Source organism: Seriola dumerili, unplaced genomic scaffold, assembly GCF_002260705.1.
Source record: "Seriola dumerili isolate Sdu_G_001 unplaced genomic scaffold, Sdu_1.0 BDQW01000025.1, whole genome shotgun sequence".
Classification (NCBI taxonomy): Eukaryota; Metazoa; Chordata; class Actinopteri; order Carangiformes; family Carangidae; genus Seriola; species Seriola dumerili.
Genome location: NW_019174280.1, coordinates 15,432,729 through 15,448,328, shown reverse-complemented (window position 1 = coordinate 15,448,328; position 15,600 = coordinate 15,432,729). Strand labels below are relative to the sequence as shown.

Below are 15,600 nucleotides of genomic sequence, written 5' to 3'. Positions count from 1 at the left end.
AGGATGCATCATGATTTTTCGGAATGATTAGGCCTACAGGATATAAATTTGCGGCTTTAAAATCGACAACATCTGTAAGGAAAAAGCATTCAAAACGGCCAACACTTAGGTCCGGGGGGGTGGGGGTGGGGGGGTGTCATCAAACAAAGATTCATACCATGTTGTTTCACTCTTGAGCTGCACTGATTGAAACAAGAAAAACAGTCATTCCCTGCAGTCACCATTCCAGCGGTGGTTGCCATAGCTGCACCAGATGACTGCAAGTCAGTCAGTCAGTCACACACATTCACGCACGTCCGTACCCCATTGATCGTTGCCATAGCTGCGCTGGTTAGAAAAATAAAAAAACACAAAAAACAAATAAAATAAAAGTAAAGAAATTAAGACCTCCCATTTTTTTTTCACAGGTGTGAGGTAGATGAGGGGGGGTGGGGCTTCAGGTATCCTTTGATTGAGGGGAGACATGAGGGTCGGGGGGGAGGGGGGGTCGGGGGGGGTTTAGCGGTGAAAGGTTCACCTCTATGGGCCGTTTTCAGGATTTCCTCCACCTCTGGGTCCGGGGGCCATGGTGTGTGTGGGGCTCCTCGGGGGAGGAGGAGGAGCCCTCCAGGGGAGACGAGCCGGAGCGCTCTTCCTCCTCCAGGGGGCAGAGGTAGGGCCCGGTCCCTGGGCTGGAGGCCGAGGTAGACGCATGTTGGTCCTGAGAGCCTGTGGCGGGCGCCAGCGCCTTGTGGGGACACTGAGCCACCATGTGCGTGATGCTCTGGCAGTAGTGGCATTTCTTTGGCTGGGGGGGCAGGCCACACTCCTTGGCATGGTGATCCAGACCTCCACAGTTATAACAGCTACAGGGGGGAGGAGGAAATAGACAACACATGAGATGATGACAAAACTCTCCAAGAGCAACAAACAGAGGAAACCCTCATCACACGAATAAAAAGACATCATTATTTTTTTATCAAAACAAAAGCATGAGCCGACTCTCTTCACCTACATCAGCACAGCACAGATGAAATTCCTGCTCCATTGTGAATTCACCACTAGATGGGAGTACGACACATGATATTGCTCCGGCTCAAGCGTGAGTGGCACTCTGTGGCTTGCCAAACTACACCATGTTATTAAATTTGACAAGAAGCACAAGAGCGCTGAAAGAGCAGCAATGAAAACTGTGAAGGCGAAGTTGACCGAGATTTCAGCCTGTCAAGATGCCACCAGCCGTTCTGGCACCATATCCAATCAAACAGACATTTGGACAATTTTTGCTGCTTTAGGCATCAGATGCTCTTATTTAAGGCTTAATATACTAAACATGTCACCGTTCAGGGTTCAATGCCTTTTTTATATTATCGGTCTGCTGTTCAATGCTTAATGCCTCGTAAGCAATTAAATCTACAACACGTGACATATTCATATCACTGTTTGATGTTGATTTTAATTTATGAGCCAAACAAACTTGTGTTGTCTTTACGCAGAAGCTGAAAGCAGCAGAAGTTCACCACCATGAAACAGACTTTTCCAACTTTAAGGATTTCACGATGCGTCTGATATTTGACAGCCAATTAAAAAAACAAGCACGGACACAGTAAACCAGTGTGTCAGCAAACTGTTACTGCAGGTTTTACTTGGAAAGTCTGTTTCAGCCTTGGTTGCCTCTGACAAGAGGCTGAATTATCTCCAGCAACCATTCATATAATAATATTGATACAACATTTATAAAACACTTTCCATTCAATTAAAAAAAAAAAAAAAAAAAAAAAAAAAAAAAACAGCCTTGGAGTTTGACTTAAAGAGATATAATCTACTGGTGTTATTTTTCTATAACTGCAGATAAGCTGTTGGTAGCAACGTTAGCTTGGAAAAAAACAGTGAAATACAAAATATTAGGTAAAACTTAAAGGGAGGTTTTAAACAAGTGTCCTCACACTTGATTCATAGAACTAGAACGAGACTCATATCATAAAATATACTTTCATTAGTGATCTTTAAATTCATTTATACTGCTTTTTAAAGGAGCTATAACCACACACCAATTATATTTATATAGTAATAATATTTCAAATTAATGGGTAGAAATAAAAATGCAATAGAAAACTGTACATATAAAGTTATTTTAAGGTTTATAATATTTTATTATATGAAAATTTAATTTTATATAAATATAAATTACATTCTAAATTATTATATTATACATCTCATATTGTGCGGCGACTAAATATAAGACACACTTAATTCAGTTAGTTTGATTCAAAGTCTTAAAACTATCTCAATGTCAATATGTACAGAAATAATATACACACAGAAATACAATTAAATTCTTCTTAGCAACAAGCACATATACAATACACTCAGAATGAGAAAAACCTTATTGATGGTGCAAACTCTGATGAAGACAAGACAGCAGAAAACTGTGGACATGTGTAATAAATTAACTCTTGCAGAGACATTTTCTTCAGCAATTTTTTGGCAACAAAATGATTAAAGATGCGCTTGAACAATCCAGAAAATCCAGCGACATTTGGAGAATATTTCCTCGACAACCAGTTATAAAACACCCTGCTGGTGCCCTCATTGGTGTTTCTCAAAATGCACCACTTTCATAATCAGTGTCTTTCGTTATTTTTCCATGATTGCTCTACACATTTCACACGAGAAAAGCTGTGAGCATCAATAGTTAGTTGCATTACAGAGTGACCAGCAGGGGTCAGAACAGTGTAAACTGCCACAGGAGCCGCTCGCACTGAGCGCGCTCACAAAAGACGAGATGACATCACAGCACTCTACCTGCCATATCTGAATCCAATCCTGCCTTGTTACCACCTTAGTAGAAGGTAGAGACACTTGACCTAACACTGGATCAATTATCCCAAATAAACTGAATTATTCAGCTGTGTAAAACAATCAGGGAGCCCTCTCTCCCAGATACTGTTTCCTCCTTTCTGACAAAAGCCTCTCTTTTCACACCTTAAAAAAAAAAACAAAAAGAAAAAAGAAACTGTATGGCACAGGGTTGTAGCAGCTGTGATGCAGCAACATAAAGAGCGAGACTTTTCGAATGTAAATGCAGCCTCATAGTCGTGCGGTGCCTTCCTACGACTGATACAGCATATACTTGGCTCTGCCTAGCAGGGTTTGCTATACATCAAATGAAGGCGTTTTCTGTCAGCAGGAGGACAGGGAACACAGCCTCCTCCTCTGCTTAAACCACCGGGCATTTTCAAGGAGCTCCATATGGCTCGCTCTGACAGATTTTAGCAAAGCACCCTTCAGGATTTTACTGAGGACAAAACAATTGATTGAGCTACTGCCGCATTGAGATGCATATAAGCCCAATCCATCCCTCTGCTAAAGCCGTCTCTAATGTAAAAGCTGGCAAATTGATTAAAATAGCAGCAATGGCAGGCAAAGTGCCCTATTCAATTCCTTATTATGGTGCACAATAACCATAGCAACAGGCATGTACTAGGGCAGATTGAATAGATTTTATCTATAATCTTAGCCCACTCAGAAATAGCTCACTGCGGGGAGATGTATGTGTAACATGTCTCCTTCCACTATAGCACAGCCCTGCTTTGTGAATGCAGCTCCCAAAGCTCACGTACATTCAGCATTTCTTTTTTTCTTTTTTTTTTTTTTAGATGAAGCATAGACTGATGAGTCGTGCAGACATACATGTGAATTATTACATTCCTCCAGACACAGAACACGTATGAAGAAAATCATCCCTGGTTTTCATTTTCATGTTTCCTGATTTTATCACACTCACCGGTCTCCCTTTGGTTTGCGTTTCTGGAGTGGGACCTTCCCCTTGGGTCTCCTTTCGCTGCCCGCGCAGGGTCCCCCACCAGGTCCGGTTACCCGCAGGGACTCCAGGCCCTTCGAGGACTTCTTGTAGGTGAACTCCACCTGCTCACCCTCCTTTAAGCTGCGGAAGCCCTCCATCACCAGTTTGCTCTGTAGGGAGAGAAAAGCAATTACCTGTTTAACAGTGGCAGAGATTTTTTCTTTTAATGCTAATGCCTACCATACAGGAGTGCGTGTTTAAGTCAGAGACATACATTAGTGCTTGTGTTACTTGAAATTGCTCTAATTTCACAACACAAAGTTCCACCTGCCTCTGTGTGGTTGATTGATGACAGGATATAATCTATGTAATAAGAATTCGGATGGAGTACACATGTATGGACACAAGTCATTTCAATTAGCTTAGACATCACATGTCCTTGAATATTGAAGAATCATTTGGGAAGCAAATGAAGGTGATTCAAATATCACTATATCATTTTTAAAGGCTTCCAACACACAGCGGTATCAGGATGTGTTTTACCTTGACTGGATCCAGTGGGTATTTTTCTAACCTCCGATGATGAACTAAACTGACAAAGACTGTATAGCTTTACACATGCATGGTCTTCAACTGGCAAGTGAAAGGTGAGCGGCGAGCTGCGCGGAAAAGGTCATTTTTCAGTGAAAAGACTCAATTTAGTGCCTTCGTTCTACTTCCTGTCTGAAAAGCATAAAGCCCGACGTTACCGTTATGCCTGTCCACACCCACTAGTGGGGAACTGAACGTAAATACTGAATGAACAGTTGCCAGAGATATTATCAGGGTTTGTGAGTGAACAAACAGCTGTCCAATCAACCCCTTTTTTCCTTATCTTCAAATAACTGTCACAGAAGAATCTAAACTTATTGCACACTCGTGAGTTTACTGTGGGAGCTTACAGGCCTTGCTGCATACAGCAAACATCTCTTTAAACCACAATGAACACAGAGACACATCATTTCAAACATGGTGGATCGACTATATGTGGTTTGCACCAACTGTCATGACAGTCTGTGCATAGAGGGACTTGCTATACTCCCTTTATCTACTCTTCGCAGAAGCACCACTTCCTATTCTCTCTGCAGAGGGAAAAGACAAGAGCGTCGCACCCATGCAATCATTTTCTCTCAGCACATCCACCATCCATCTTATCTACATGATCGGAGTTATTGATTTAGTTACTATATAACCACTGGACAATGATTTATGTCTTGTTGATCGCACAGAACGGACTGCTGATAGGCGCTGTATCCATGACCTTCATGAATCGCAGCGGGCCCTGCAGATCTCGGCATAGGTAAACACACACCCACACGAGCATGCAGTTTGCAGAGCAAACCTACTACCTACTATACATCGAGTCCTATAAATAACACACAGGCTATCTGTAAATGCAGTTCCTGCTCGTTCCTGCTGAGACAGATGTGTAGGAGACAGAGGAAGAGAAAGGAGCAAATAATCAGAGGAAATCAAGTGTGAATCTATAGAGGAAGAAGCAAAAATGTGCTCAGCAGCATTTTTTTCTTTTTCTATAACACCCGTGTCAACGACTGCAGCTACAGGAAGCTGAAGGTGCTCTATAGGTGCTCTATTTGTAGATATAAATGAATATGTAAGAGATGTTTATTTAAAAAGTGGGAATGTATAAAAAAGTGAGAAGTGGGGAAGTGGAAAAAAAAGATGTGTGAATTAATTACAAACTAAGAATAGGGTTTGAACTCACTGCACTGTGTTGGATATATTATGACTGTACATTAAAATACAGATAAGTCAACCTTTAGGATAATACAGGGATTACATAACAATCTAAAAAGTTGTTTTTGTCTTATTGTATGCTTCTGAAAAAGCACTCTGTTGAGAATAATCTTAATAAAATTATTTTTTAAAGCTTGTTTCATAAAGAAGTCTCTTTTTTTCTCAACCTAATTTAATAGAAAAAATTAAAAAAGGAGTAATACAATGCAATCCGAATGAAATAATTGTCTTTCCATCTGTTAGCAGGCTACACCTTTTAACATTGAGCTGACAGATGACAAATGGTTTATTTAACTCACTCTCAACGCAAATTTATTCCAAGCTATTTTTTAAATGATTTCTAATGACATTAAGGAATCAAAAAGACTTTTCACCAAGACTTTTCAAAATGCACAAAAAGCTTACCAGGCTATACAAATTTTATCTCTCAAGACTGTATTAAATAAAAACAAATTTTTTGGTCATTTTTAAATGAATTTTTAATGCAATACCTTTTAAAAACATTCTTTAAGTCACTTTAGTTAGTTTGTTTTTATATTGGATTTGTTACTAACTTTAACTTAACCTCTAAAACTTTTTTGTATGAATGATAAATTTAAAACATAAAAGCTACCAAAAAAGGTACTTTTAATTTCATTTAAAAGAATAAGTTAAAATAATTTCCTCTAATTGCTCCTGTGTGAATAAGATTTTGAAACTAAAGATGTTCATTAGGGGATGTGAAATTTACAGAATACAATGATAGAATTTTAAAATCCTTCAAACTGAAAAACACAAATACAGACATGAACATGTTTTTGTCTTATGTCAATTAATGTTAAAATAATGTGTACATATATGTATATGTATATATATTTAGAACATAACTATGTATCTTAAGTTAATTTTAACATGAGTAGCTATGAATTGTGTCAAATTCAAAAGGCAAAAATATCACACAGAATAAATCAAAGTAATCACAAGCAACAAATTTTGCTTCATTTTAGAGAAACTGAAACATGCAATAATAATTATAATAATAATAATAATAATGATAATAATAATGATAATTTGTTTATTCACTTGTACCCAGAACATGATGCCTTCTGCTTTAACATCAAGCTTCTTTGAGGATATTCTTCCTCCTTATTTACACACGTTTACAACGCCACAATTTAGAAGAAAGGGAAATTGTTAGTGTTGAAATATTCAACACATGTAACTCGCCAAAAATTAATTCATTCCGCTCTCTCTCAAAAATCCTCTCCGTTCTCTCCCTGCGGTTAGTGAGGGTTACAGCCAAGGCCACTGTGCTTCAAGTCAATTGCTGGTGGACGACTCGTCCGTTTTGTGCATTGAGGTATTGGATTTGGCTTTGAGGAAAGGACGAGGATCGGGGGAATGAAAATGAGTGAAAGCTAAGATTTTGCACAACAGATGTGGGGGGGGGTGAAACAGAAGGGACGATGAGGTGAGTCACAAACTGAGCTTGTAGCTTTCTACAACGCGTAAGAGTCGATTTCGAGTGTCTGTGCTGCAAAAACAACGATTCACCGATCAATCATTTATTAATATATCAACCAAAACTGCCAAAACAACATACATGGCTTTCTTTCTATTTATGTTTTTCTTAAAGGAACCTCAAGCTGTCGGAACATTCAAATTACAGCGCCAGTTGATTTTATGATTACCATCATTAGACCATCCCGGTGACTGAGCAGCCTTCCTGCAGTGTAATTTAGTTAAAAAAAAAAAAAAAGCAAATAAAAAATTGCACCCATCCCCCACACAACACAATGTATTCTGAATAATGATGAATAATCATTGACTGGGAGACTGTGTGGCGCATGAGCCCTTCCTCTTCCTCTCCTGTCTTCAGTCCACAGGCAGCTTGTCTCTCCAGGTCAAAGTTGAGTGGTTTGTCTCAGCACCCTACCCCCTCTCCAACCCCCTCAATGCCCACAATGCACCAGTGAGGAAACCACACAACCTCTTTTGTTCTGCAGAAATGCAGGAAAACACACACACACACACCACAAACACACACACAGATCTCCTCCATATAGGACATGGTAGCACACTCATGAGTTTAATTTTTGCAGCACGGGCTTACAACAGCTCAGTTTCCTCAATTATGTAATAAAAGGCAGCATGTGGATTTACGTGTGTGTGTGTGTGTGGGTGTGTGTGTGTGTGTGTGTGTGTGTGTGTGTGTGCGCACGCGCGCCTCTGAGCCAATGTATGCATGTGTCAATGTGTGTGAAAAAAAAAAAAATTCACAAATCAGAAACTGCAACCCGAGTCTCCTCCTCTCGGGTGACCTGGCGGGTGTCCTGACCCGTTTCGGTTTACGCACAGAGGTCAGGAAAGGGCACGGCTGGGGAGAGGCAACGAGAGAACGTCAGAGAGAGAGAGAGAGAGAAAAAAAGGAGAGGGAGAACACAAAATGGAGGAGTGGCCTGGAGCAGGGGTGCTGGATTGGGTGGGGGGTGGGGGGTGGGGGTTCATGGAAATGCCTCAAGCGCATTCTGTTCAGCTCCAATGGAGGAGCAACTCCTGATCAGTGGCTGGACTTCAGGGGAGCCCAGGCACAAAACCCCCTATTCGATCAGGAGCCCCACAGGTCAGCGGCAGAAATCCGGGGGTCAGCGGTATAACTATCCCAGCACCACCCCCTGCCCGACTGGAGGACCACACCAGCTCTCTGCGCTTTAACTCAGAGCCACCAGCAGCTACTGTCGCATCCTAAAAACTGAAGAAACTGATCCAACAAAATGGACACCGGCAGACTTTAAAATGGCTTGATTATGCTTACAAGCTTCCTTATATGTAATAAATATCTTCCTATAGCCTTACATGTGTGTGACTGTGTGTGTGCATGCGTGTGCGTGCGTGCGTGTGTGTGTGTGTAGGAAGGAGCCAGCGATCAATACGGACTCCAACATCCTGGATAGAAATAGCCTTCCTTTTCATTGGCCGGGCCCTCGCCATCACCAGGCCCAGCAATCAATACAGGAAGCTGTAACGTGAGGGGATGGGGAAGCGGGAGAGAGGAGGACCCACCACCCTCCACCAGCCTCCCTCTCTCTCTCTCTCTTTCTCCGTGGTGACCACCAGCTATGGAATGGCTAATTATGGGATGCTTTAAATCTGAGGTGGCCCACGCGGAGCTGCGCGCTGGATCGTGCTCGCATTAAGAGGAAAAGGGGGTGTGTAAGGGTGTGTGTAAGGGAGATGGCGGTCACCATGTGGTGTGGTGCCATTAAGTAGCTTTTTACACACAGGAAATGCTAAGTGGACAAAGCTGGGCCAGATCAGCTCAGATGGACATAACCCAACAGGATGCATATAAACCAAAGAAGAAAGAGGGGAGAGGAAAAGGAGAGCGAAAGCTGGATGAAGGAGAGAGAGAGAGAGAGAGAGGAAAAAAAAAAAAAAAAACACTTCCAAACATGCCACTGAAAACCACCAACAGAGCCGCTCTTACGATGCTGACACCCCAGCTCTCCTCAACACGTTGTCATTAGTGGCCCTGACCCTTGAACCCCGCCCAACCCCCATCAAACACTTAAAAGCCTTCATGTTTCCCCTGCCTCAAATTAACAACATCCAACACCCCTGATTATGACTGAGGCAAATATTTGATCTGGGGGAGGAAGCACTAGATCATCTTGCTACGTTTATCAGCATGAGAGGGGAAATGAACCTCGCTGAGGTGACGGGTGATAAAACACACAGCCTGCTAATAACTGAACCCACTCTAAACAGAAGCACCAATACAAAGCTTTTCACAGAAACAGTGATTGTTGTTCCAAAAATTCAGTGTGGACCATTAGAGGATGAGACACCAAACGAAGAGTAAATAACAGCCAATTTAAAAAACGACTGATGAATAAAAATGACTGCTGCTTGAAGACATTAATGACTCTTTTCTCTGCCCTTTAGAACAGAATCTGACTGTGGATCATCTCAGTTCCAAACTGATGCATTTCAAACACTGTTTGAGGCTAAATTTTAAAACCCAATTTTACACATGCTTTGCCATATCTAATACATATAGATATTCTTTTAAAATGTTATTTTTTTCTATCTTTTAAGGATGGTTAGTTGATTGACCCAAAATTAATCTGCGACTTTTTCAGTTTAGTAATTTCACAAGTAAAATGACAAACACTTCCTGAGGATTTGATGCTTTTCTTTGTCATATATGACAGAAAACTAAATATATTTGGGATTTCGACTGTCGGTTTGATAAAGGAAAAAAACATTTGGGGTTGTTTTCTTAGGCTGTGGGAATTTTTGACTATTTTCTGACATTTTACAGCGAAAAAATGAATCAAGAAAAAAATCTACAAATTAATGGATAATGAAAATAATCAGTTACAGCCCTTTTATCTTTGTTACCAGGCAAAAAAGTCAAAAATTTAAAGTGCAGAAAAAAAGCCATTTTTCAAACACATATTTACTGATTCGTGTTTTATTGTTGTAATGTTTCAGTCTGTTTTTTTTTTTTTTTTTTTTTTTTTTTTTTTTGGTTAAATGAAATTTAATAAAAGTCAGAGGTGCAAACAAACCCAACAATCCACTTTTCCCCGCACGAGCGGCGGAGCTGGACTCACTTTGTTTTTTTCAGGTGAACTGCGACTTGTTTTCAGCCCTGCTCTGCGCTCTACTCCGCCACCTTCCCAATTACCAATCACTCCGCTGTATGTGGCCAGCTCCTCAAAAGGAAGTCACGTGACTGCTCTTTCTTCTTCTCTTGCCTTTTTTGATGTGCAGAAGAGAAGGGTGGGTTGGTGGAGGAGGAGGAGGAGGAGGAGGAGGAGGACGAGGAGGGGGGTGGGCGGGGGGATAGTGTGGCTGCAGGAGAGACAAAGCCTGATACTGGCTATCTGGAGGCAGAGATGGGTGGGGCCTGCATGCCAAACGGTGACACGGACCAGAGGTTAATCTCACTAGGGGCCCACTTTAACCTCGCTACACAAAACACACACACTCTCTCTCGTGCACTCGCGCACACATACACACTCGAAAACCTAAAAAACTTCTTACAACGGTTCACATGTAGACATCAGCAACCGGGTGGTTAAGAGTGGAAAGTAAGAACTGCGCACGCACACGCACACGCACACACACACACACACACACACACACATACACATACACTTAAAGGGGCTCCATAAATTGAACACACACTCTGGAGGTTTCAGGAGAATAACAGCAGCAGCAAACTGTTCAACATTTCAAACTGATTACCGACAAAGGGCAAGCAGCCCCCCACCTCACCGCCACACACCCCTTCACCCCACCCAACCCTCCTGCCTTTTTGTCTTTAAAGAAATTCCTCTTTTTAAAGAATGCCCGAGGAGAGAGCACCCCCACCCCCCGAACCCCTCCCACCCCCCACCCCACCCCCCCAAAGCCCATGTCCCAGCAGGAACTCACACACATGCACACTTACACACAGAAAAACACTCGGTGCAGGTAGAGAAGGGGTTGACAAACAAAGATAATGAAATGGCTTGTGTGGAGAATCGCTAAGCAGAGAGCTGTGGCGGGTGAAGAAGCTTAATTACTCCCTCTCACTCTTACACACACACTCTCTCTCTCTCTCTCTCTCACACACACACACACACACACACACACACACACACACACACACAGAAACACACCTTCCCAAAAGGAAGTGATCAGATAGGAGCCTTGATGAAGAGGCCTCCCAGGAAGAGAACTCGTGGTCGGGCGGGGACCCTCTCACTGACTCACACACACACACACACACACACTCTCCCTCCCTCTCTTACCTCCTGCTCTTCCACTCACTCGTCTTTTTCCAACCTCTCGCTCATGTTTTCCTCCTCAGCTACCACTAGCACACCCCCCACCTCTTGCCCTGCACCACCACCACCACCCCCTCACCCACACTTATTTTTCCCACATCCCTCCTCCTCCTCCTCCTCCTCCTCTCTCTCCCCCTCTTTCTCCTGTCCTCATGCTCCCTCTTCCCCTCCCCATCGTTCTTACCTCTCTCTCTCTCTCTCTCTCTCTCTCTCTCGTGCATATGGGGTCAGTGTTGTACAGGAATAAATCTGCAATCGTTCCACTGCTTCTTCTTATTCTTCTTCTTCTTCTTTTTAGCACTAACTGAATCCTAACCTTGTATCACAAATGCTGAAAATATTGCATGACCTTTGTGTCAAGCCAAACTCTCTTTCAACAGCTTGTATAATAGAAGCTTGGTAATGCAGGTCTGCCTGTTAGCATGCCACTGATTAGAAATGCTGCATTCACTGCAATTACCTGTATGTGCAGCTGTAACGATTAGTTGATTAACCGATTAGCTGATCAATGGAAGATTACACAGCAGCTACTCCTTTTAGCCATTTTTCAGTAGCTTGTTGCAGCTTCTCAAATGTGAGTTTGTCACATATGACAGTAAACTGAATATATATATGATGATTTCAAATCCAATATATATATATCCAATATATATCCAATATATATATATATATATTGGATTTGAAATCATTGGTCACATGAAATGAGCAATTTCAAGAGGTCTCTTTCAGCTATGGGAATTATGATTTTTTTTCACTATTTTCTGACATTTTATAGACAAAATGACAGATTGGTCAAGGAAAAAAAATACATCCGATTAATCGATAATGAAAACAAACATTAGTCCCAGCCCTACTAATATCCTAACAGAGATGTTCTTACTTTCACACTCTTTGCAAAACATACATCTCAGACCGTGAAGCCCAGTGTGTCCAAATCTCAAAATTTCATAAACATAAATATCATCAATATGTCCTCATCACTTCCAAGCTGCCAGCAGAAATAAAGAGAGGGAGGAAGAGTCAGACAAAAGGAGTGACTGGTGTAATGAGAGTGTATAGACGAATGCAAATGTTCACAAAAGGAACAGGGGGGGGGGCGGGGGTGTATTCAATATGGCAATGTGTTTAAGAATGCATATTGTCTGCTCTTTGTGCTGAACGACACTTGTATTATTGTAAACACATAGCTGCAAACGCTGAGGGGGGAAATGCACCAGCATAAACAGATGATTCATTGTATGCTAGACAATATTAGTTTTTTTTCAGAACTATTTGCATTTTTTTGGAAACGTTCAAAAATTCAACAAGCTGCACACAACCTCAGAAAGTCGTTGTCCAGAGCAGAAACTGACTCGTACTGACAGCTCGTAACTGACTGCAACCATTTTCATCTCTACACCTTTAGGAACAAAACACCTCGTCTGAGCCTGTCAAACCCCACTCCCACCCCAACATGCATTTGAAAAATATTCACATAAAAACAACCTACATGGCACCAGCCTGTCCTGCTCTATAGGCAACAAAATGCTGAGACAGACAGGTGTTTATTTGACTTCTGCTCAGCTCTTTAGGCTGTTTCCCAGACTAGACCTTCATTCCCTCTCACTGCCCTGAAAACATCTCCAGCCAGCCAGCAGGGAAATCAGGAGCCCGGAGTGTGTAGATAGATGCAGTTCATTCAGTCGATCGTGCCACAATATGAAAGTATCAATCAAAAACCGATCACACAACACTGCAACACACTGTGCGCTTCCCCCGAGCCTCTGCTTGGTTTGAGATATTCACAGCAGTGTGTGCACATCAAAAACTGTACGCACGCGCATATGAAGTCTGACAGAAAATTAAACAGGCATTATTAGATATACACATCATGATGCACATCCACGCCATCCATCAGAACTCACCCGCAATGTGAATGTTCTATCGCTGCAGAATTTCAATTATTTTACATCTGACAGCGAAAATCCAAGTTCATTTTTTTAAATCACCAGAATAACTGAATAATAACAAATAAATAACCTTTTGATTGTCAAGATTAATAGCACATTCATAATGAGGGAACTTATCAAATCACAGGTCAAGGAAAATTTAAAATGTTTTTTTTTTTTCAACTTTTTTAAAAACAAAATAAGATGCAACAAAAATCAGAGAGTAACAACATAACAGACTCAGTTTCATCACTGCAAACTGTCCCACTGGTGTAAAACACACAAAAAAGCTCAGTAGTCCACTTTCTATTTTAGAGTGTCATACAACTTAAAAAAATAAAAAAAATAAAAAACACAAAACATCAAAGTCATTTAAGTTTCAGGAGAGAGGGTTGGTAAGAAAATAAACTGATACCTATGTGAAGGCATAATTCTCAATACTCCACTAGTACTACATAGTTTGTCTGATAATGATCAGAGGACCCATCTTTCTTTTATTCACCACTACATCACTGCTGACATCTGACCTCTAATATGCCCCCACCCACCCCCTCCTCATACCCACCAGTTCAGCACAAGATCCTGGGAGTCCTCAATAAAGACACCTCCAGGAGGAGGTGTCATATGAAATGGTGAAAGTGCCTCTGCTCATCCTCTGTCGTTCCTTCCCCGAGTATTTTAAAGCCACTTTATGGGACCGTAAAAAAAAAAAAAGAAGGGCGATTTAACGGAGGGGGGACTGAGAGAAGGCAGGACTCCTCTGCTCTTTGTTTGCTGCAGAATAAGTCGAAAACAAGGCCTCTGACATGAACTCCGTGCACAATAAATCAACAGTGCATGCGGTGGAGGAGCAGAGCGGGCTGAGTGTAGACTACATGTGGAAAACAAAAAGGATGTTGGGTTTCACTACAGCTGGATGTTCACGCCAACTGAACAACAGCAACGAGCAAAGAGCCAGCCAGCCTCCCAGAACGTCACCCCGGCGTGAGAGTGCACACTTTTATTTATTTATTTATTTATTTTTAAACATGCTTTCCGACATGTTGGCTGACTGGATATCAGGCAGGCTCTGCTGCTGTCCATTAGGGCCAAGTGTGAAACTAACCGTGTCACGGCCACACGACATTTCTTCCCTTCCCCTTCACAATGCAGAGGGAAGTGAGGCGAGGGGGTGAGGGGGGTGGGGGTGCTGTGGCTTAAAGAGGAAACCTAACGAGTGTGTGTGTGTGTGTGTGTGTGTGTGTGTGTGTGTGTGTGTTCAAGCCCGTGGACAACATGTGATTACACAGTTACATGTTGGGCAATGGTAGGGGCTACAGTGTAACCATCGACTGGTGCAGTGAGGGGTTATTTGCATATAAAAGGGGGGGGGCTGCGGGGATCAAGATGAGATGTGAAGAGACAGTGAAATTGTGGGAAAAGGAAATAAAAACTAACCAAATCCATTTTTTTTGCACGTCTCTGAAAATCTGGATGACCGATGTGCACCACATCACCACAAAGCAGATTGTTTAGTCCTCGGTGGTTTGTACGTGTGTGTTTTATTTTTTATTTTTTGTTTTGTTTTTTTGGCGTCAACTTACTTGGTGGACGAAAACATCCAGAGGGGGGTCGACGGGGCTCCCTTCGCTGCTGGTCATTGAGATAAATCCAAAGCCCATCCGGACGTTGAACCATTTGCAGAAGCCCAATCCCGACAGGATCTGAGGTCGAGTCCGGCCCTCCTGCTCCGTGGACTTGACGGGGTCTTCTCCGCCACCTTTACCCGGCCCTCCTGAAACAAGGGGGCACACCACACAAGAAGCAAGTTAGGACATTTTTTTTCTTTCCCACAGCGACGGATACACCACCACGGGATGGCTACTTCCCTGCGCGCATGCCGGTTTATATCAGTTTAATGGGGCTCTGCTCCGTTAAAAAAAAAGAAGAAAAAGAAAAGAAAAGCGTGGGGGGAATCCCCTCCACTTGCAAATACAAGCTATGTGAAGTTCAGGGCCGGTAGAAATTTCCTATATTACTATTTTTTTCGCCACCACAGCAAGTGATGGGGGGGGGGGGGGGGGGCGCATGGTGCTGTGATCCGGTGTGCATCAAGGCAAACATCCCCACCACCACCACCACCGACTCCCAAAAAAAGTTGTTTGTTACTCCATGACAGATGATCGCCCCCGCTTCGTGCACAGGCATGCTCATGTCGGTGGAACTTGTGGAGGGTTTTTTTTTTCTCGTGCACCTACAGCCTGCCGCTACAGTGGAGTTGTACACTATAGGA

The 15,600-nt window shown here is 42.4% G+C and overlaps 1 protein-coding gene across 1 annotated transcript; it reads right to left on the bottom strand.

The window, feature by feature from the left end:
* Positions 1-532: 532 nt before the first annotated feature.
* On the bottom strand, positions 533-15,124 carry LOC111236850 (protein lin-28 homolog B-like; the record flags this gene model as incomplete). Its single annotated transcript, XM_022765730.1, has 3 exons — positions 533-845; positions 3,767-3,954; positions 14,912-15,124. Coding segments are annotated over 3 exons (714 nt in total), but the record flags the coding sequence as incomplete, so codon positions are not given.
* Between the last annotated feature and the right edge of the window lie 476 nt (positions 15,125-15,600).